This window comes from Mytilus galloprovincialis, chromosome 7 (assembly GCF_965363235.1).
Source record: "Mytilus galloprovincialis chromosome 7, xbMytGall1.hap1.1, whole genome shotgun sequence".
NCBI lineage: Eukaryota > Metazoa > Mollusca > Bivalvia > Mytilida > Mytilidae > Mytilus > Mytilus galloprovincialis.
The window spans coordinates 64,120,089-64,144,358 of NC_134844.1; the positions used below are offsets into that span (position 1 = coordinate 64,120,089).

A 24,270-nucleotide genomic window follows, 5' to 3' on the forward strand; every position below is an offset into this window, starting at 1 on the left:
CTAGTATACTTGTAGTTGTATACCTAGTACTTGTATACAAGTCTAATTTGAAAACAACTTTCAAAGCTATGATTGCGTTGTATAAAAACAGCAATTTTTATACGTGTGCATGTAAAACAAATTTCGTTGTAGGGTCTAAATACAGCACAAACAACATTTTCAAAGAGACAAAAAAAAGTGAAAAATTATATCTTAACAAAACGCATTTGACTAACAGGTCGAACGGCTGATGTTCTGAAACCCTGCTGACTGTCATTGGCGATTGCAAAATAGATATATATATATAAGTACGTCTGTACCAGTGACAACTTTACAACAGATTTATCCATCGGATCACCAGCAGTGATGACGAAACAAGGCTGACAATACATTTTTTACATACAAGTCTTCAAAACATCGGTCCAAGAATGTTAGATCTGTAAATTTGCTTTCGCAAATTTTTTGTTCTTCCCTATATATATACATTTGATCTCTAACATCACTGAACAGACATTAATGGTCTAAATCCGGATACGGGATAAAAAAAATTAGCACCTCATGTTGGGGTTTACCATCTTTGTCGCAAGTGTATTGTTTTCTACAAGGTTTTAACTTAATATAGAGATCCATTTTGTTACACCTTGTGATCAATGTTTTTGGTAATCGTCAATGGCAGTCAGCAGGTTTTGAGAACATCAGTTGTTCGATCTGTTAGACAAATGCGTTTTGTTAAAATATATTTATTCACTCTTTTTGTCTTTTCGAAAATGTTGTTTGTGCTTTATTTAGACCCCTCTACGACGACATTTGTTATATGCACACGTATAAAAATTGCTATTGTGCATTGGTTATTCAATATTATCATAATAACAATTAAGTGAAAAATTATTAGATGACAAATCACAAAATTAATACATTTTAAATTTATTTGTCCAATTTTTTTGAATTTCTAAGCGTTTAAGCCGATCCACCCCACATATGCATGTACGTCTGTATACAAACGGGGTAAGCGTGGTCGAGCGCATCCATACCCCACGCTTGCAATACCTATAACAAATATATATTGGTTAAAAACTTAAATTTTACAGATTATCGTTGAAGTATTGCAACAAAATGCTAGATAAATCTTTTAAATAATTTATGTCGAAAACTATTCATTCAGATCCAGAGGGATAACTATCAATATTACAACGTACATATTTAGATATTGTTAAAAAATAATTTGGAAACTCTGCTAAGACACTTTCCTTATCATTATCAGATTAATACAAATTAATTATGAATTATTTCTTAATAGAACAAATCTTAAATGAGATACGAATCAAAAGCACGTCAACATTTATTATATAACTTTTGACATAATATAATCTTCTGTTCTTAAACAACTTGACATTGAGCCTTACCTTTGAACAAAGCAATGTTCTGCTAATCATGGTAATAAAACAAAGAAAGTTACGTTACCATAGCATAAGAGCGTAGTGCTATATATATTAGTAATAAAGGTGGCTCGCCAAAATGCGAACATTTCCTTAATAGGTGTCAGTCTATCCTAAAATGTCTCTACAGTCAAAGGCATCACAATCAACAAGTCACCTCCGAAAATTATTAGATTTACTCTCACAGAAATAGTTCTTCTGTTAAAAGTAAGAGAAACAAGCACAAATAACAGACCATGTTAAATTACGCAGATATCAACCCCATTCAATTATTACAATAGAAGCATAAACAATTTCACAATAAATACAAACATAATATATTTGAGACATTAATTCGTCTTTTAATACAAGAAAACATAGGATTTGCTAGAAAAAAAAACACTTTCCAATTGATAACAAAGGAAAAATCAAATGTGTTCACATCAGTCACAAGAAGTAATTTCGAAGTGCATTTCTTTTATACAATGAATGTAAATAAAATAAACCTTGCTTTTTCTTAATAAGATGTTCACAGTGCACTACTTTTTGAACTAAGTATATAAAACCATAGAAATGTTTTCAATATGGACAATTTTATTATGGGGGTTCATAATTCAGTTTGACATCATGACTATTTGTTTTTACAATCTCATCTCCCCTAGTTTACAATTTGATGCATAATATATAAAGAAATATATCTGGTAGATATATACTAGTATAAAAAAAAGTGTACACTGTCCACACCTGATACTATTTTCGTTACTGCATCCTCGGTTAAGTTAAATCGAGTGAAACGAACAATCCTACCTAGTCACCTCCGTTTAAATCTGGCCAACAGTTAGCTAGTGAGATTTGGAAAAACACAAATGAAAGATATCGTTAATTTGGTAAGCCAGATATGGAATTGTATACTTATATGGCTTACCAAGTGTTGTTCTTATGAAAGCTCTGGAAGGACAATTCAAAAGCGAAGTTTAAAAGCATTCCTATACAAAAATTTCATTATATTCTGTCAAAAAAAAGAGAAGGCCAAATAGTTCTGGGGATAGTCAACCTTGCTTTTCAGAATAATTCTACATTTCATAAACTGTACATTAAATTGGATAACAGAAAATTCGAGTAAAAAAATGAAACGGTAAATGCAGGATACACTAGGAAAATTTAAGTGAATGAAATTACGTATAATTATATGAAATGTATCAAGTAAAACTTTGTATTTATCTATTAAAACGCACATTTACTGAAGTTTTATTAAAATTGTGTTCATGGGTAGCATGGAACCATTGGTAATTTTAATAAATGGAAGCAAAGTATTTTATAAAGGCTTTACGCTGCCGTGATTTTTAATTTGTTGATAATAGCCCGAGGCTACAGGTAAATATATATATATATATATATATATATATATATATATATATATATATATATATATATATATATATATATATATATATATAGCGCAAGAGAAATCTAACAAAAACTTCCGCTCAGACCGGTATTTCAATACTTGATTTTGTCAATAATTTTACAATTAAAAAATACATATTTCGAACAGTGTTTTTTTAAATTAGAATTCGAATTCAAAGTTTTTTTTAAGGATGCAAATAGTGCAGGGGTATGCCGATCCAGCTTACAGTGGGAAAATCGAGTATTCAAATTTCACTGCCGGAGGTAAAAAAATTATTTCCATTATTAAATGTTACACAACTTCACTTTACTTTCAATTTCAAAAAGAAAATCAACTACATACACAAATATGTGTGTTTGTTTTCAAACGAATTTGTGTCGCAATTGAACCCCAACCCCCACTAGTTTCCCTGTTTGTTTTATTGTGTTCGTTCCAGGGTGCGCCACATCAAATTATCATTTTAAATTTAATGATGTTTCATTGTAAATATCTAATTTAGTTCACTCCTTGTCTGAAAACGATTTAGAAAAAAAAAAACTTATGTCAGGGTTTGGATTTTTTTAAATCGTTTATTTTGAATGTCATTAAAACCGATATTTTAGTGCTTATAGCACTTTGTCCTCTTGTTATACCACTATGGCTGCTTGTCTGTCTCTTTCAGACTTGTTGCATGTAGATTCCACCCAAACTATACCCTATTAGTGCAACAATATGTCTGTACACAAAGATTCTCCATGGATTTCACATTTTTTTTAACAATTTCTCCACAAGTCACGTGCATTTTCAAAAGATATTACTTGACCATAAAAAGGCGAATTATCGTCAAATTTGATTTTCTGAAATATTCAATTAAGTATCTTTCATATGAGTACAATCTGGCCAGTGTATAACCTTTGGTGCGAATGCAGTAATCAATATTACCTGTGTAGTGCCTTTTTGATAAGTTAAGCATGTTAAGGTCTAAAATGTCTAAAAGGGAAATGGTTCAGCAAAAGATGTACAGTACTCCGCCATAACTATTCGTAAAACAAAAATGGCGGTCACGTCACGGAAGGGTAAACAAGATTTTACCATCGTCTCCATGTCACCATTTAAATGACAATGCATCTATATATAGATGGTCATGTAGAAAAAACATGTATTTGTCATGTGACACGTGCGGTAAACAAAATCGGTCGCAAGGGAAAAGAACTGACATCTGATCAGAAAAGTCGTCTCGCTGCATAAAACGATGCAGGTTACAGAAAAAGTGATACAGTCAAATTGACAGGCATTAAACAGAGTACCGTTACATTTTTTCGAAGAGGTATGAGCATCGGGGTGATATAAAAAACATATTGAGAACAGGCAGACCAAGATCCTTTCATGACCGGGACATGAGAAAACTTTCCCGTTGTGTAAAAAAGCATCGCCGTAATCTTTATCTGAAATTACAAGTATTTTTAATAAAAGCATTGATCGACCTTTCTCTTAACGAACTGTTAAACTACATTCTGATGGGTTCTACAAGCGGTCAATAAAGAAACAAATCGTATCCGAGAAGTGAACAAGATAACACGAGTGGCATATTGCAGGGGAAATTTACATAAAACTGTTAATGCACACTGGAGTAAAGTAATCTTCAGCGATGAGTGCAAGGTAGTCATTGGGCAGGATTATCGTGTCATTGACTGGAGAAAGGTCGGAGAAGCGTGGCTGACAGATTGCATTTGCCTCCATCTCAGCGCAAGTATCTGGGGATGCATCACTTACATGTTGTTGAAGGGAACATAAATGCATTAAAATACATTGACATTATTAATAATAATAATAATATTAAGGTAGGATTTCTTATTTTGTTACTTGTTCAATTATAGATAATTTAATTAATAGTTTTTTCATGTGTAGATTTACATTGACTGGTGACCATTTTGTTTTTACGAATTATTATGTCGGACGATAGTATTTTATAGACCGGTACTAACTATATTTCCCGATATTTATATCATACATGTATAAATTGCTATGAAATCAAGCCGTTTGTGTGGGTAAACAACTCGGGCTGTCGTGCAGTTAACAAATTTTCTACACATTAAAAGGTTAGAGCACATCATATTCAACAAAATATCTTTCGTAGGATATCAATTTGGATCAGTTCAAACCTTTTTTAAGAATTTATTGTGAACTGTAAGCCATCTGTTCTAGACAGATTTGGAAATTTCTACGATAGAATAAACAAATTCTTATAGTTCTACACTAGATAGGTTCTAGGATAGAACTTTTTTAAATTGAATATGACAGATTATTCGCGTAACTCTGAGGAGAGGTTTACGCTTCATCTTAAAAATACATATACTAGAATGCGTTTGTTGTACACATGTTAACAACGGTAGTTGCTCTCACATGTGTATTGCACTGTATTTTTGTTGATGATATACTATCTCATTGCTGTAGCCCTGTTTTAGTTTAAATTATGTTATCTCCGATATGCAATAATATTATAAAAATGAAGCATACCCACTAGATCCCACAATCCATTACGGTTCAAACAAGCCAACGGTCCACCCGTGTCTCCCTGTAAAAAAATATGATGCTCAGCCAATTTAAACTATATCTATCTTCATCCTAAAAGATATAGCATGGTAATTCACAGACCTAATTACAAAAGTATATTTGCTATTGTACGACATTAAACCAAGCGACTTTTGTTTTCCTTCGAATAACTGTTCGTCGGATTTGTTAACCTACAAAAAAAAGTTTTCTTTCAACACAGAACATTGGACTCTATTTGCCGTCTTTCATGTGAGACTGCAGACTATTTATGAATATATATTAATGATATAATTGTTAAATGATATTTGTACACAACCATATCTTTCTTGTTAATTTATCTCGCTAAATTGCCATGTATCTTGTCAATATCACTTTTTTTGTTATCCTGATATCAAAGTAAGGATATGTCATATGATTCTTATTGAGACAACCATCATTTGGAATGATAAACAGTGAATTATTTAATAAAAAAATCCACATATAGTAGCAATAACAAATAAAACACAACAGCAACAAATGTAGCAGACAGAAACAAACAATAACCACTGAATTTGAAACGTATTTTCAGACACAGACATAACACAATTTTGCGGATTTGAATGTGTTTTATCCTTCCCGGAATATTTGACAATAGAACAACAAAACCAACGATCAAATTAAACGAAAATGTCTTGACTCATACCTTCGGTACTGGTCACAAAGACAACAGACACAAATGACTAATCTAAGAGAACTCAAATAGTTATAAAAGAGAGGCGAAAGATAAGAAATAAACATTCAAACTCAAAGTCGAAAACAAACGGACAAGACAATTAAAAACGAAAAACGACCACAAAATAAACTAAAAAACAACAAACGAAACTAAATACTGATTAATACGAACAACACCTAGAGCAGGGATTGATTGTAGGTTCTCCGGATGGGTAAGAATATCTTGCTTCACACGTGGCACCCGTTGTGTTGCCTATATAAGCACAAAACCGGTGATAAGTCTTATTCGGTAGGTCGCATATTCGAGGAAAAGAGGACGGCATCCCAGTTCCGACATTTGGAACATATCTGCCATCATCTGTGAGACATATATTCCATAAAGGTCAACCTAATCATAATTGCGTCCATAAAACTTTTTAAGGGATAATTTGAACTTCATCTCTTGGAACTTTAATTGCTTCAGTGTAAGTAGCAACCTTCTGTTAAGGTCATCATAACAGGAAATGCCAGCTTTGAAATAGCGTATTAACTTGGAGTGAATTTGTAGGGGCCGCTAGAATGTTGCTACACTTAAAACATTAATAAATAATTTGAAAGCCAGTGCTAAACTGAATTTCGAATTATAAAAAGGCAAACATAATATATCTGCCAATTTACGTGTAAAGATTTAATAAGCAGTAAGAAATATATATGTAAGCATGACATGATGCAATACAAAAGTATAAGTATTGAAAGGCTGTAGTAACTTATAACTGTTGATACCTGGATAGCATAACGTTAAGTTACGAATAATAATATTTGAAATAAAATCAATTTTAGACGTGTAGGAACCTACAAAGACAATTATAATAATCAAAATAAAATCAATCGCAATGTTAGTACCGAAGGAGTAATTTCAATATTGAATTAAGGTAGATCATAAGTATATATTTTTTGAGACAGAATTTTCTTGTAATTTGCCAAAATGAATATTTTACTATGCTCTTTTCAAAAATTTAATAAAAAGTATGGGTCACCGTTCAAGCTATGAGTTGTTGAAAATTGCCAAAATTTGGATAGTTTGTTCATGAAAAAGCACATAAGTGTGCATAAACGAAATTCTATGCGATAGAATTTTGAAATAAATTGTGAGAAGATAGGTTTCATAATATGTTTTAAGAAAATAAAAAGAAAACATAGTGTCACCGAATTTGTTTTCTTGCTACTAGTAAAAACGAAAAATTTCCCTATAAGCCCAGTATAAAATTTAAACTAAAAGAGTTATCTCCCCTTAAATGGCTCATTTGAAAAAATGATTTTAAAACCAAAAAAATCGATATTTCTGTTAAAATATTTTGTAAAATACAATTAATTAACAAAAGTTTTGTGTATATAGAAAAACAGTCTAACCATTGAATTGCAAATCTGTCTCCAAATTTGCAGATTTAGGTAAATAACTAGAACGATTTTGTACTGTGATTATGCAATCCAAGATAGCGGTATACCATGAATCTACCTTAATTCAAATCCAAAAAGTTAAAAAAACATCATTGTAGCGTCAAATTCGGAATATGATAATTCGTTTCTCATGATATTTAAATATATATACTAAACACGATTTGACAAACCACCAAACCAAATCCTGGCATTGGCGATCGATTTATTGAACAAAATTAAGTAGTATATGGCAACTAAAAATCTGATTACCATTTATCAACTTTACCTAACATATATTCATGGATGACACGGCCATAGTGATGAGTAGGGATTGAAACACACTGGAAGAAGAGATCAAATGAATATCGATGTTAAAAAAAAGTGAAAAAAATAGAATAATTATAGGGCGCAAAAACTTGTCTCTTTTGTCGTAAATTTTATTAATGATTCCAGTGAAATCCCGTTCAAGTAACATATTATTATATTTTTTGAGTGAAACCATTCTTTATATGTTTTAGATAAATTATGTGCCATTGATGGTCTTTTTAAATCTGTCGACAATTAAACATTTTAACGTTTACACTATATTTCCTTGCAATCTTATCAAACAAAAACTTTCCTATTTGATTAGTTGGTCGTTTGGTAAATCTGAAATTTCTTCTCTAATGATGAAGGTTAATATACTTACTGGATGTGTGATGAGATGATTGAAACTATTAAGTATCTCCTTGATAATATTTATGTACGTTTCGGCAATACCGTTTATCTACAGGTTGTAGGTATTCATATGAGCACCAATTGCGCCTTTTTAATTGCAGACTTATTCTGGTACTGTTATGAATCAAATGTAATGGTCAAACTCAGTAAAACCACGTCTCAGTAGCATTTTTAAAATGAATAAATTCGACAACCCTTATCGTTATCTTGCTGGTTTTTTTGTCGAATAATCAAGAATTTTCTAAATATACTACCAACATTTACCAAGAAAACTTACTTTAGATAAACAAAAAAAGTAATAACTGTCTATTCCTAGATTTAGATATTTCAATTTTACACTAAAAACTCTAAACACTAAACTTTGCCCCAAAAGGGACCACGTTTCGTTCCATGTTGTTTATTTTCCTTTTTTGGGACAGTTATTAGCTATATGAAGATGTGGTGTGAGTGCCAATGAGACAACTATCCATCCAAATAACAATTTAAAAGTAAACCATTATAGGTGTCAATGTTCGGCCGTCAACACAGAGCATTTGCCCACACCACACAATAAGCTATAAAGGGCCCCCAAATTACTAGTGTAAAACCATTCAAACAGGAAAACGGTCTAATCTATATAGGTGTCAGACCACCAATTACTCCCTCCAATTTAGATCGTATGTAAAAGTAGCCATATTCTGACACAAAATTAAGCTTTTGGTGTCCTTATTTACTTAACCTAACCAATAAATTTGCAGAAATAAAACTTTTGGTTAAAGAGAAATATATCTGGACCATTTTGAGCCAATATTTACTTGTCTATGAGTTAGCCTAAAAAATTGAGGATTAATGCGCTCCATAGTATAATAATTTAAGATTTCTAGAAAACCGGGGATTATTTTTGGAGTACCTCTGTTCGAAAGTCAGTTATTTTGTTAGAAGGCTTTAAAGGTATGGTGAAAATGATCATGTAGAAAGCTGATACATGTACAATTCAGGATACACCTGGTTTCTATGAAGTTAAACTTAACGTAAAATATATTCGAGGCCCTGTTATAGCTGACTATGGTATATGGTCTTATCTCATTGTTAAATGCCGTACGATGAAATTTAGTTGTTAATTGCTGTGTCAATTTAATATTAAGTGTATTTACATCACAATTGTCCTTTCCACCAGCATCAAAACCAGCACATAACATTGTGTTATGATTATAAGAATTACTTAAATAGCGGTTACACTCGACATCTGTTAGCACGGGTATGTACACTTCCTGGAGTTTATCCGATAATGCACCAACTTCTAAAAGTAACGTGAAAAAAATAAGATAAAAATCGGATAAAGGTTTTTTCCGTTGACTTATCTTCAAATATTACTGAATAACGTGTAACTGTCCTCGCTTTTCTTTGGAATCCATCAAAAATGTTTACCAGATGTTCAAATCATACAGATTCTGGGTGGTGTTTTTTTCTGGCAGCAAGAGAATTACCTGATGTCGTCATATGTATTCCAGTTCTTTAGAAAAAGAGTATAAGCGGTGCCCATATCTTTGAGCAATACTATTACAATTGTTCATTTACATGAAGCAAACGTTTATTGTAAGATACAATGTATGTCATTATTTAAAAAAAGTGGTTGATATTATACTAGTTTTATATCATACTTCACGTTATATTACTCGATTTTGATTGGTTAATACGAGGGAAATATTTAATCCGATCCCACTTTTCCGCAGCAGATATTTTTTAAGGTCATCCTCTCGTGACGACAATCAAAACTCGATAATTTTAAAGACAATAAATTGATGTCCATCAAAATTTTAATGACAATGCTTACGTTCTACGTGTCAGTTTCACAGACTATATAGGAAATTTTGCCTCACTTTTGCTACTTTTCTGAGGATTATAATGTTTTTATTTTCATGAAGTCATAGTGGTTTTTTTGCCTGACCGTCAGATTGACATAAAAAAGATTCTGTAAATATAGTAAAAACTCTCAAGTTTATAAACTTCCTATCTACATTCAAACGACATCATTGAAATTATGAAAGTCCCAGCGGGTGGATAAGTGGAAATATGGAACCATCTGGACCTGAAAGTCAAGATGCTACTGCAAAGAACATTTAACAGTACAACATTTACTACACAAAGTGAGTATTGGGGCAATACCTTTCTATTAATTCATCCTTTAGACTAAATTATTTGAAAATTTAAAAACTATAATTACAACAGTTTAATGACATTCATGATAACTTTTTAAATGTCTATTATGTTAGTCATAGCTTTAACTCAAACTGTCGCTATAGCCACCCTTTCAAATCAATTGCATCGCAACGTTTGCTAAAACAGTTCTGAAATAACACCTAATAAGAAATTCATCGGCTGAAAGCTCAGAGCTTTTAATGTATTTTGTTTATTTTTGTTCCTTTATTTTATCAGTTTTACATGAAACTTCTACAGACAGTTGTTTTTTAAAGGAGAATGAACAGTTTTCTCTAATTAACCGCCATTTCATATTCTTTTCACAAATATACAAATATCTATTTAAGTTTTCTTTGTTTGGACTAAGTTTCTTAGTTGGTCTAAAGATGGTTAATTAGAAACACATCTCTAATTTGTATTGTTTTTGTTAATGTTTGCTAATGTGACTTCAGGGGGAAAGGCAGCCGTGCTGATGATGTGACAAAAGGAAATATTATTTGCAACAGATCATTAAACAATCCGTCCAAACAATTGTTTAAGAAACATATTCCTCTACTGCATTTGATAAAAGAAAACTGACTAAAAGAGCGAAAATAAAGATATAAACGCCAGAGATATACTAGACGTTATTTCAAAGTAAACACCATCTGTTAATTCTCATAGACAAACAGGTTATCAGGTATGTTTGTTCTAGTTAATCACGGTTTATGTTAACAATGACATACCTCACATTTTAATTTTGTAGAAATTCAGTAACTGATTATTGAATTATTTCATTACGAAGGTTGTGACTGATTGGGTAGACAAATAGAATTGAGAAAGGAAATGGGGAATGTGTCAAAGCGACAACAACCCGACCATAGAGCAGACAACAGCCGAAGGCCATCACTGGGTCTTCAATGTAGCGAGAAACTCCCGCACCCGAAGACGTCCTTCAGCTGGCCCCTTAAAAAATGTATACTAGTACAGTGATAATAGACGTCATACTAAACTCCGAATTATACACAAGAAACTAAAATTAAAATGCCTACAAGACTAACAAAGTCCAGAAGCTCCTGACTTGGGACAGGCGCAAAATTGAGGCGGGGTTAAAAATGTTTATGAAATCTCAACCCTCCCCCTTTACCTCTAGCCAAGTAAAAAAGTAAACGCATAACAATACGCACATTAAAATTCTGTTCAAGAGAAGTCCGATGTCAGAAGATGGAACAAAAGAAAATAAATAAAATGACAAACATACATAAATAACAAAAGATTACTAGCAGTTTACTGATATGCCAGCTCCAATCCTCAATTAAACTGATTGAAAGATTATGTCTTCATCATATGAATATCAGGCACAATCCTTCCCGTTAGGGGTTTAGTATCTTACTATCATAAAATATATGAGAAGAAGCATTTCTTGATTTCTAACTTGCCTTTTAGAATAACATACAATGAAAGCTTTAATTTTAAATGCAAACATTTGTTTTTTTTTTAATAAAAAATATATCTTTTAAATAATGCAACCGTCCTTTATAGGTCCGTTTGCAAAAATTGATAATATAGATAAAAAGAAAAATGCGAAAGCTAACGAAACTTGAAAATAATACCCCAACATTTTTAATATGTCTTTCACATTAGCAGATGTATAATTTTTGCATTTTTTCTATATTATCTTTTTCACTTTCGGATTACAACAGTTCTCAGTATCTAGATAAATAACTTTAGAAGAATTAAAAACACATAATAGGTACAAGCACTCCCTTCAACATAAATGAGGGAAAAGACAAAATTTCGTCAAGCAATTTTTGATATATAAAACATAATGTCAAAACATGCATGGTAGCAAACTCGAGGCGAGGTATGCTAAAACAGGTTTTCTTTACTGTTTTTTAATCACACCAGGTACTACCCAATCAAACCTTTGATAGGAACCTACTATGGTTCAAAGCTTGAAAAAAGGGGAAATTCTAAAACCAATCCACTCCAATGAGATGCACATTTTAAATAGATATGTAACTTCTGAAGAAGTGCAAAAGATCTTGGATTGGAAAGAATACACAACAGCTAGGTTAAATAATTAATCCCGTACAGCCGGCAGACTTTGAAGCGACATTTTACTTTTATAGACCTTAGACAAAAAATAAAGTTGTCCGTTGAGATCAACTTTTACCAACCCGTATCCTTATTAGCTACATTATGTCAACTCTTTTTGTTATTGACTATGGAAAAGGAGAGCATTGTTTATATCAGGAGAGATATTTGTCAATATGATAGCCACATACATGCACCATTCGATAAAACAACAAATTCATCTCGAGGTCATTTATCACATTTTTTTTCAAACACTAATCAAATATATATACATCAGGCCAATAACTGTCAAACTTGCATCAATGAGTTTATATACTACCAATTCAAAGTACCTAGACGACCCCAATCACCTCATTGATATAGCTAAAAACAGCTGCTGATTGAAGTTTTGCTGAGAGGTATGGTAATGGTAGATAGCTAGAGGTCGTTATTGTTACTTCGAAATGTCGGTTTTTGCATTTTGGCATGTTTAAGTGCATTCTTACTATCATTTACAACAAGTCTTTGTAAGTTTATGTGTTAACAATTGCCAAAGATATTATTTTATCCAATCGTTAACAAAAATATTACAATTATTCACTGTAACTAACTAATATTCATTTTACCTTCAGAGGTAGTACCCCATCCTGTAACGACACACAAATGTCGCCAGTATTCGCTTGAGGGAACTGACGGCACACATATTGGACTAACTGCATCGTTTTCTGCGACTATCTGTGAGAGTTTTATGATTGCAATATCATTGTCAAAGGTTCTTGAATTATATTGATTGTGACTGATAATTGATTGCACATAATATGATAACTGGTTTTGCTCATGAGCAGATCGTGAGTGTACTCCAGTATCGATGGTCCAATCTCCTGGTCTGTTTTCAGTTCTGATAGCAAAAAAGGGTATAATAAAAGCATTTTAATTATACCATTGCAATTTAAATGACTGCGAATAAACAGAAACATAGATTCCATCAGTGCATTAAATGTGTTACGATATTTCAATCGAGACAATTTCATTTTAAAATTTAAACGCTACGCTTGCCGAGCTTTTTAAATATATTTAAACTTTAACTGTTGAGAGACAAAAATTATCGGTATACCCGAGATATAGATAGTTAACCAAATTCTAAACAAAATGTATGTTCCCTTTTCAAGGATTTGCAGAAACTTCATAATATAGAATAGGAAATAACGCAGTGTGTAACTGTATATCGTGCAATTTGAAATAAAATATTGTGCAATTTCGATTACTTGTGTATCGTGTGATAGGACCATTGATGTAGGCATATCATTTATAAATTCAAATTTCTTAAATACGAATAAAATTTGCCATTTGTTCACCTTCTCTAAAACATCCTTTTCAACCATTTGACAAGGCATCCCTGCAAATTTGTTAGCTGAACAAATACGGAAATTGTTTATGCCCGCGTCACACTGTCCCGATTTTTATATACGATGGACACCCGAATGCGAAAATTGTAAGTTCGTACGAAGTTGGTCCCGATCTCGTTAAAATACCAAAAAGTGACCGAAGCAAGTACGATGAATAACAAAGTCATACGATGGTGCCGAAATTATATACGATAGCAAAAGATGGACATACGCAGGTTAACCGAAGACGGGTATTTAAGCTTCATATCTCAGCCGAAGCCTACACGATGGATCACGAAGGCTACACGATGGATTACGATGATGGCGCGATGGCCATACGATGTCTAAAAGACGTCGTGTACAGCTTACGATGCATTTAAATTATATGCCGAAGGCATCACGCGTTTTAAATTGTTTGATCAATATTGAATATATATTATATTGTACATTTAATTTCTGGTTTGTATATGACACATGCATAAAATGGTAAATTGAATATGCATATTTGATACAGGCATTATATGCAGAGACTCAGAGTCAAGTTTTACCCTTCAAGCCTACACGACGTCTTTTAGACATCGTATGGCCATCGCGCTATCATCGTAATCCATCGTGTAGCCTTCGTGATCCATCGTGTAGATTTTGATGTTATATTTGTTATTCTCGTGGGAGTTTGTCTGATGCTTGGTCCGTTTCTGTGTGTGTTACATTTTAGCGTTGTGTCGTTGTTCTCCTCTTATATTTAATGCGTTTCCCTCGGTTTTAGTTTGTTACCCCGATTTTGTTTTTTGTCCATGGATTTATGAGTTTTGAACAGCGGTATACTACTGTTGCCTTTATTAATCATAAGACGGAAAACCGTGGGCTTGAAGGGTAAAACTTGACTCTGAGTCTCTGCATATAATGCCTGTATCAAATATGCATATTCAATTTACCATTTTATGCATGTGTCATATACAAATATAGTGTCCATATTTGTCCCCAATATGTAACATACGAGGGGATGCCACGCCCGGCATTGCCTTGTTTGAACTGTAAAATGTGTGCATTAGTCTGAATAATCACCCATGATTATGCCCATATAAAAAAAAGATGTGGTATGATTGCCAATGAGAACACTATTCACAAAAGACAAAAATGACACAGACATTAACAACTATAGGTCACCGTACGGCCTTCAACAATGAGCAAAGCCCATACCGCATAGTCAGCTATAATAGGCCCCCATAAGACAATGTAAAACAATTCAAACGAGAAAACTAACGGCCTTATTTAAGTAAAAAAAATGAAAGAATAATAAATATGTAACACATAAAAAAACGACAACCACTGAATTACAGGCTCCTGACTTGGGACAGGCACATACATAAATAATGTGCATGTTTACTGATCTATCTTAAAGGTAAGGCAATGGGTTCGTTTATCCCTTTTATTCAAAAAGAGCTCTTTCCTTGAGAATATCATAATAATATAGACAAAAGGAAGGATGTGGGAAAAGCAACAAATGCGGCAAAATATGACATATAGAAAACAAAATGGTTATGGAGTAAACATTCGTGTGACAAAAACTCAGACGATACATAAAAAAACAGAATAATGAAGAAAAAGTTGGTTTCCCTATATACGTGTACCTGCAGTGTTGGTGTACGAGGCGCATTTATGATTTTCATTATGTTACTTGATATGAAAAATTGACAAAAAATAATATTTTACTTGTAAAAGTAAATCCTGAGCCTGTAATAGCTGCTCTTCTTGTTCCATTTGAATTAATAGAAACAACGCTGTCGCCTTTCTTGTTCTCATAGAATCATATGATATGAGCTCCATGTTTTGTGAACGTTTTTCTTAACTGTCGTATTAGACTGACCAGTGCATATCGCGCATGGAACTTTAAATGTATTTTAGCGCGAAAATTAACTTACATTTAGCTGGATTTATTGCCGTCGTAGTTCCATCTTGTCGCCTTCGTACTTTTATTCGATGGCAACACGACGGGATTACGAGGTCTTTACGAAGTCGTGTTGCCATCGTAAGAACTTCCGGTAGCTTCGTGATTCATTTGTGTATACATCGTAATGTCTAAACTGCCCGATGGAAACGACGGAAACACGAATGCAATACGATGTTCAAAGATGCATTCCCGGTGACATTACGATGGTGAGGATGGTGATACGAACTCATTACAAACCCTCATCATCGGACGCACCTTCGGGGATTTTTTAACATGTTAAAAAATTTAGAACCCTTCCCGAAGTTGTCCCCGAAGGCTAGAAAAAGTGGCCGATGGTTCTACGATGGTTAAAGATGGCACTACGAATAGCCCGATCTGGATACGATCAGTCCCGATTTTGAAAATTTCCATAATCGTGTTGCCATCGGCGTAAAAATCGGGACAGTGTGACGCGGGCATTACCAATAACAATCCAACATTAATTTTACTATATATATCTACTAATTACTACATATTTTAAATGACTAAAAACTATTCTACCGGTCACCGATTTTGGCCTTGTATTTTTTTACCTGGTCATGACCCTGATTGTTGATCGTTTATCACGCTATGGAGGCATTGTGACAAAGTTTTAAAAATTGGGCAGAACGAGGTATAAGCATTATAATCAATATAAATTTCTTCGATTGAACATATTCAAAGTGTGTGTGAGCGAAAAAAAATATATACATATTTTTCCCAATGATTTGATCATTGAATTTTATGAAGAAGTCGACAACATGTTATCAACATATCAAAGGATTAGTCAAACAAAAAATAAACTCGCTAGAGCTGATACAAAAACATGTATACATACCACGAGGAATGATTATGTTATTTTATTAACCAACTAAGTGCATTATTGCCAAAAGTGACTGTTTATTAAAAATTACATATTTTCTGTAATGGCCCTGTTTTTTTTCTGTAATGGCCTTGTTTTACTGTAATGGCCCTGTTTTTTCTGTAATGGCCCTGTTTTTCTGTAATGGCCCTGTTTTTTTCTGTAATGGCCCTGTTTTTTGTAATGGCCCTGTATTAATGCCCAGTTTGTCTGTATTAAGCCCTGCTAAGTTAATAAAACTAAGCTGTAAAGAGTATAATACCTTTTTGTATTTTATTTAATTTAGTAACCAGCAACCAACATTAAAGAACCATATAAAGGGATCACTGTTCATCCCGTTTTTAACACATATCTCTTTCAACTTAATATCTTGGATATTTGATATACCTCGGTCAGTAATAATGTCCTCGGATGTCTGTTATAGCCCTCTGCGTTGCCTAGGGCCATTACAGACTTCTGCGACAATTATTACAGACCTTGGACATATAACAGGGCCATTATAAAACACCCATTCATTAATACTATAATAATAGTGGTTATATCTTTTGTCTTATTTCTTTTAAATTGTTACAAAGTTTGTTTGCTATTAATACTGAGATATTCAAATGATTCAAAAGTTCGCTGACATACATATACATCTATTTTTGTAGTTTTATACTTTGTACATAAGTGCACATGTGGATGGACTATAAAATGATTGATGGTTGTAGATTGAGTTACAGATAATGCATATGGTAAAACTTTCTTTTTTTTGACAATCCTGACACACTCTGCGGTGGTGTGATATGCGACAAGAAAAACCTTAACATATGCATTATATGACTAGTATGCAGTCAACAAATATTATTTTCTGCAAAGAATTTGCAGTTTTTTCATCCTATTTTACCGACCACACTAAAGTTGGATATTATTTTATGATGCGTTCAGGTATAAATACACCATATAGCTCGTTTATAAAGCGTAATAGAACTCACCACCTAAATTAAATATAAACTATATAAATCATTGTCCAGTTACATAAGAAAGATTACTGTAACTGCATGAAGCAAGACACAAATGAATTGCTTAATTATAGACGTAGAAAGTGGGCTATATATATCATATTGATCCTTCTGGTATCTCTTCAACTTTTTCAACGGAGGTCAAACATAGAGGCTTAATGTCTGGATGATCACGTTGCCATATGACTTTAGTGTCTCTACCGATAGATTTTTAAGTTTCGTGAAACGTCATTTCCTTGTTCACTCTTCAAACTGTTATGATTACGTATCAGTTTGGGTAAATGACCAATGTGAATATCGATATCGGAAAGATTATTCTTATCAGGCAAAAAAGAAATAATCAGAGGTCTGTCTCGATATTTTTTTTATTTACATTTGTATTATAAAATTCCTTATATTATTATAAATAAGCTTTTTGTAAATTTTATAGCAGTTGGAATACATGAATATCATCTATTTAGGGCGCAATTCATAGCTTTCAAGCTGATGATTTTCTATTCTTCTTACATAATACTTAGATGAAATAAAAACGTAAAACACATTTGCTTAGTTTGACAACGATTCTTAAAAATCGGTTGATGACAGTTTTAATGCTATCAAACCAAGGGCTCCAAATGATGAAGACGAAATCATCCTTTTTTTAATTTTACGACCGCCATCACGAGTGGGTTGACCGTTATCGAATATCCGTTTCACAAATGATAGCGGATATGTTCCTTATGTTGAACTACAATCATTTTCAAATTTCATGAATTTGACCTACCGAATTATAATCGGGTGTGTACTTACATGAGCCACACGACGGGTGCCATATTTGAAACAGGATCTACTTACCCTTCCGGAGCACCTGATATTCCCCCAGTTATTGGTTGGGTTTGTGTTGCTTAGTCTTTATTTTTCTATGTTGTGTTTTATGTACTATTGTTTGAATATTTCTTTTTTTCTTTTTTAGCCATGGCCTTGTTAGTTTATTTTTGATTTATGAAATGTTCCTCTCGTATCTTTTGCCCTTCTTTTAACAATTTCGTTAAAGATAGTTTTATCAAGTTCTCTTTTTTATTGTGTAGATAGATTTTTACAATCACTAGCTCAATTTTGTTTAACTTCTTGAATTGGTAAGGAAATAACATACTTGATTTACTTTTGGTTTTGGTTCAAAATAAATTCCGGTCTAATTAATAATTAGCATGATGATGGTATTCTTTAAATAGATTCAAAAAAATTGTAAAATAACAAGCCTATGTAAAAAAAGACGGAAATATGGTAAAAAAAACGTCACAAACAACAAACTGTGAAACACAAACCCCTGAAATATTTAAACGGGGCTGATCTCAAATTCTTCAGATGAAAAGGATGCGTCACACATTGCCTCTTTTGTCTTCCCGTGTAACAGCAAACCCGATGAGGTCTTATATGTAAGTTATGTTGGAGGAAAAGGGGACAGGATTGTGATACGACAATAAGAAAATATCCATCCTCATATTCAGTGAAACAGACCATCCATAACTTTCAAATAACTAGTGATGTCGTCCGCAAAATGTTCGCAAGAATGATTTCAATTTCCCTCTTGGAGTTTTCAATTTAAAATTTTTCAGGCAACAATATCTAGGAAATCATGATAGGAGCTGAGAGCCCTAGAATATCGTTTCAACTGTTAGATATATACTCAATAAGCATGCGCTGCTGAAAGGTTGCTACACAGAAGTAAAAAAGTCGCAATTTGGAAACTGCCATCTTATTTGTTCTTAAAGTCAATTTATAGATGTAAGTCGAGATATTAGACTATTTATTTTTAGTTCGATGGGATCGACAAGTTCTATTTAATTTCCTATGCTTTAATCATTATTTAGTAAGAAGATAGCACATATATATCCGAACGTGAAGTATAATGCATATAATGATAATACTAGTTCTTCATTTCCAATCATTCTTCATAGGAAGCTTCTTTTAGAAGTGTGTATCATATGAAATAAGAAACAAGTCGACCATTAGATAATCATAATTGGTTTATGTAAAGGATGCTTGTTTGTTAAAAAATATAAGAAATCCTTCATAATGTAATTGATATGTTGTCAATCAGGAGATCAATTATCCTGATATCGTCAGATTCAGAAATTTTTATCGGTATCAGAGTTATTTCTAAAACAAAGTACAATTTATTCTTACCATAAACACGATACGTGTATTTACATTGCAGACATGGGGTCAATTACTTTTGAAAGTAATTAATTACATTCAATTACAATTACAAATTACATTTGACTTTTTGTTACAGATGTATTTAATTACCTTCCAATTACTTTCCAATGACTTGGAAAATGTAATTAATTACTTCAATTATTTTTGAAAGGAAAATTTTGATAAAATTTTGAAAACATGCATTTATTTTATAATATGTACATAAGTTTCATACATTGCTTTATAGAAAATGGTGGATTAAACCTGGTTTTATAGCGCTAACCCTCTCACTTTGATGACAGTCTCATCAAATTCCGTTATATTTACAATGATGCGTTAACTAAACAGACAAAATAAATGAAATATTTAAAATATGGGTACAGCAGTCATCATCGTGTATATATAACAATTTTAAAAGGAACAATTTAACATAGCACAAAAACATATATCTACAAACACATTCATTGATTTGCGTGTCTGACGTTAGAAAATGTTATACGTCACATATATGTGTCGTTCAATGTACATACAAACAATTTTAAAATTTCACATAGGCAATGTTAGCATACAGAGTTAAAAATCAAAAGTATGTAAGAATAAATTTCAGAAAATAGACCGATATTTAAAATAGTCCAAAAGTATATAGAATTTATAAAAATCCACAAATATACACATGGAAAAAAATATTGCAACACCTTGATTTTTTAAAACTTGAAAAATCAGTCTCTTATTTTGGATGGAATATGATAAAATATTTGTAAAATAATATTAAAAAGTATTTAATGATAACATTGGCTTTAAAACGAACAAAAATGTATGAAAAAAAAAGTTTTATCTAACCAAAATTTTTAGGATTGTATTGTTTGCAATGGGTTTCCTTCTGACCAAACTTCATTATGCTTTATTTTCCCTAGCAGATGTTATATGGGGTCTTCTTGACCTCGGAAGGTCTTTAGCATCGTTTCTTGCCTGATTTTTATTCTCAAAACGACTTATAGTTAATGGTGATGACCAACAATACGTGCAATTATTACAGCGACATACCTGCTTCCCTTACGCTGGATATCTGCCATCTTGCTGCAGTTATGAGTTGTGGATGACCAATTACAAGGTGTCAATAACATAAATTTATAAACTTGGTTATTTTAAGTGTTGAAAACAATGAGGATAAAAACAGCTTTTTTATTGTTTACGAGTACAGTAGCTGCATGTGCAGATAAGAACTGATAGAGTCGATATTTATTGATTAAACTCAGGTGATATTTAAATAATGTTTAACTAGTTCTATTTCAACAAATTATTTAACAAATAAATTAAAAGTGTTCTTTTAATTTGAATTTCAATTTGGTGTTGCAATACTTTTTTCCATGTGTATAGTTAATTCCACTACGCGATTGAATGATTTTGACGTTTGTGGTTCAACGTATTTTGTAATTCATAATAGAAATATATCATAATGACATCAAATAAAACAAAATACAAAAAGTCGCATATACAAAACTTACCACCAAAAAATGAAAGACAATACAAACACATTGGCGGGATGTATAAGTACCGAGCAACGTTAAACAGATGTCACATAAAACAATCAAACAGTAAAATTAATCTTGATAATAAAACAAAGACAAATAAATGAACAATAAAACACGTTGTTAAGATGATAAACAACAACAGTACGCATAATCTATACATCAAGACCATCGTGTATATTTTATGAAATTGATACGGAGTAATTATCAACAAGGTCTTGGTACCTTCCGATGAACTTTTTTTTTAGAAAAAGGACGAGACGTTCTTTGACATACCCCTGGTTCATCAACTTTCTACTCAAATACTGATGACGTTTTACAAAATCTGAGTAGGAGCTGCAAGCTCTTGAATATCGAATGAAATGGGAAATATATATCCCATGTGCAGGTGAAGTTGGTATATTGCTACTAAGGTGGTTGAAATTTATAATTTCAAAATTAGAATCGTCTCGTTTGTCATAGATTCTGTTACTGATATGCCTGTGTAAGTCAAATTCGAGATATAAGTCTAAAAATGAGGCGGAGTAAGTCGTGTCTGTTGTTTCTTTAATTTCGAGTTCTGGGAGATATATTAATGGAACCCAATCAGAAAAGTTTGGATTGTTTATAGAAAGAACATCATCAATATATCTGAAAGTGAAATTAGATAATCTGGCTTCTTTGATCCTCTTGTTTTTGACAAGTGTCTGGAGAAACTCCGATTGATATGAAAAAAATGAAGAGGTTGGCAAGAAGAGGCGCTCAGTTTGTTTCCATAGAAATGCCGACAAATTTTTGGAAAAGTCTACCTCCAAACTCAACAGATATGTTGTCGATAAGAAACTCCAGCATACTGACCACTTTTTCTTCTGTGTAGCATGTTTTACCTTTTTGTTTGTCACTATTAACGAAATATGCCTTATGAAGTCCCAAAGTAATAAATTTATAGCGTATGCTACCATTTTTATGTTGAAAGGCATTGTGGATTATTTCTTTTAGGCGATTTTTCAATTTCACATGGGGAATGGTGGTATACAGGGTTGAAAATCAAAGGTTTTGATAGAACTAATTTCAGAAAAAGACCGAGATTTAAAATTGTCCAGAAGTTCTTTCGAATTTTTAAGTATTCACATATGGTTAATACCACTACGCGAGAAAACAGTTTCACAGTATTTCTGAAGACCCTCTTTCACTGCAGACAGAATTTTAGTCAATCTAATGGACAATTCTTTAGTAGAAAATGAGCCAGCAATATACCGTTGTTTGTACGGAATTTGATGAAGCTTTGGTATCCAATACAAACAAGGTAAGTCCTCCGATTTGGTGTTCAATTTAATGTTTATTGAAGCCATGAAAGTCTTATGATTTGCTAAAATCTCATCATTGTCAAATGATATGTCTTTGTATGTGGGAATACCTGAGTGCTCATTTATACCCAATGATTTTAAAAGACATTCGTAGTCATACGATTTACATTCAAAGACAATATTATTTGAATCTTTGTCCGCAGGAACAACAACATACTTATCATGAAGAGATGATAGACATTTCATGGCCTCTTTGTCTCTGAAAACGGACTTTGGTCGATCGTTCACCCAGTTTTTCAACTTGTGAATGCGATGTTTTATCAGAGACCTGATAGTTTTAACCCATTCTGACAAAGTGTCTAGTTCAACTTCTTTTCGCGTAACCCATGCTCTGGCGTAGTCCTCAATGGAATCCATAATTATTTTGAAGTTATGGTTCCAATTGATGTGTTGGGGTTCTCTAAATAAAGGCAACAGTAGTATACCGCTGTTCAAACTCATAAATTCATGGACAAAAAACAAAATCGGGGAACAAACTAAAACTGAGGGAAACGCATTAAAAATGACAGATTGAACACAGTTTTGTAGGAGGCAAACATTGGCTGTTATGGTTTGAAAAAAATCAAAACATTGTCGAAAGAAGTACCTCAATACTATAATGACTATCGTTATGAACTGACTGAAAAGAATATCGCGTAGCAACGAATCATAGAATATCGCTCAGAGCTACACAAGAAATTAGTTTAAGGTGGTTATAATTCTTTTGGCACCTGTTAGATGTTTCTAATTCAATAGAATTTAGAATAAATTATTCATCTTTCATTCATTGTTTCTTCATTCAAGTAATTATGTATAATCCCTGACTTTTGTCTAGTAATTATGCATAATACCTGACCATTAAATTAATATATAATCACTAAAGTTACCAGTGAATATTTGAGACATCATATAAAATCCATAATTATATAGATATTAGAAAATGTGCATATTAACTGTACATATATATGGTTATAATTAAAATCCAATATAAATTTAAAAAACGATAAAATAAATAAACATACCCATCAACACAGTGGGCAGCTGTTACAACTACAATTTCTCCAAGTTTATTTCTGATTAAGGCACCTCCACAAGTCAGTGTACTTGTTCTGTATCTAATTAATACCTACAATACATATACCAATTGAATTATGTGAGAATATGTAACTTTAAGATATAAGTTTATGACAAAACATAGTAAATCTATGTTCAATACTCTTTCTTTTTCCATTAAATTTAAAATATGCACTATCATATTGATGAAAAATGTATCAAAAGAAGCTGTATACAAAGGTTATATTCATTCCGTTCCCCCAAAATTGATACAATGATGAAAATTTACATCCCCTTTGCAGATTTTATAATTCTTTAGACACGAACATATTTTAATAACTCCTCTGATATACAACTTTTCTCCATACACACTTATACAGTAAACGAAATAATGATGGACAGAATAAAAAGTACAAATGTATGACAGTTTGTTTCAGGTTTGAACTTTGAATTTTGTATGGAATCGACTATTTTTCCTCTGCTTCATTTTCTGCCTACATATGGCATTTAACATGTATATCCTATGCATATATTTTGAAAATTTGCATAGCATATTG

The 24,270-nt window shown here is 32.3% G+C and overlaps 1 protein-coding gene across 2 annotated transcripts in view; it reads right to left on the reverse strand.

Moving 5' to 3' along the window:
• Positions 1-887: 887 nt before the first annotated feature.
• The window catches only part of LOC143083469 (chymotrypsinogen A-like), a 37,394-nt gene continuing 14,011 nt past the window's right edge, over positions 888-24,270 (reverse strand). The window contains exons 3-7 of one of the 2 annotated variants that reach the window (XM_076259736.1): positions 23,683-23,786; positions 13,038-13,309; positions 9,312-9,454; positions 5,299-5,356; positions 888-1,026 (exon numbers count right to left, since the gene is read on the reverse strand). In XM_076259736.1, coding sequence (XP_076115851.1) covers positions 929-1,026; positions 5,299-5,356; positions 9,312-9,454; positions 13,038-13,309; positions 23,683-23,786 — 675 coding nt within the window. In that variant the 3' untranslated portion in view covers positions 888-928. Of the gene's footprint in view, positions 1,027-5,298; positions 5,357-9,311; positions 9,458-13,037; positions 13,310-23,682; positions 23,787-24,270 lie in introns of both variants that reach the window. The other variant, XM_076259735.1, reaches the window with a different exon arrangement.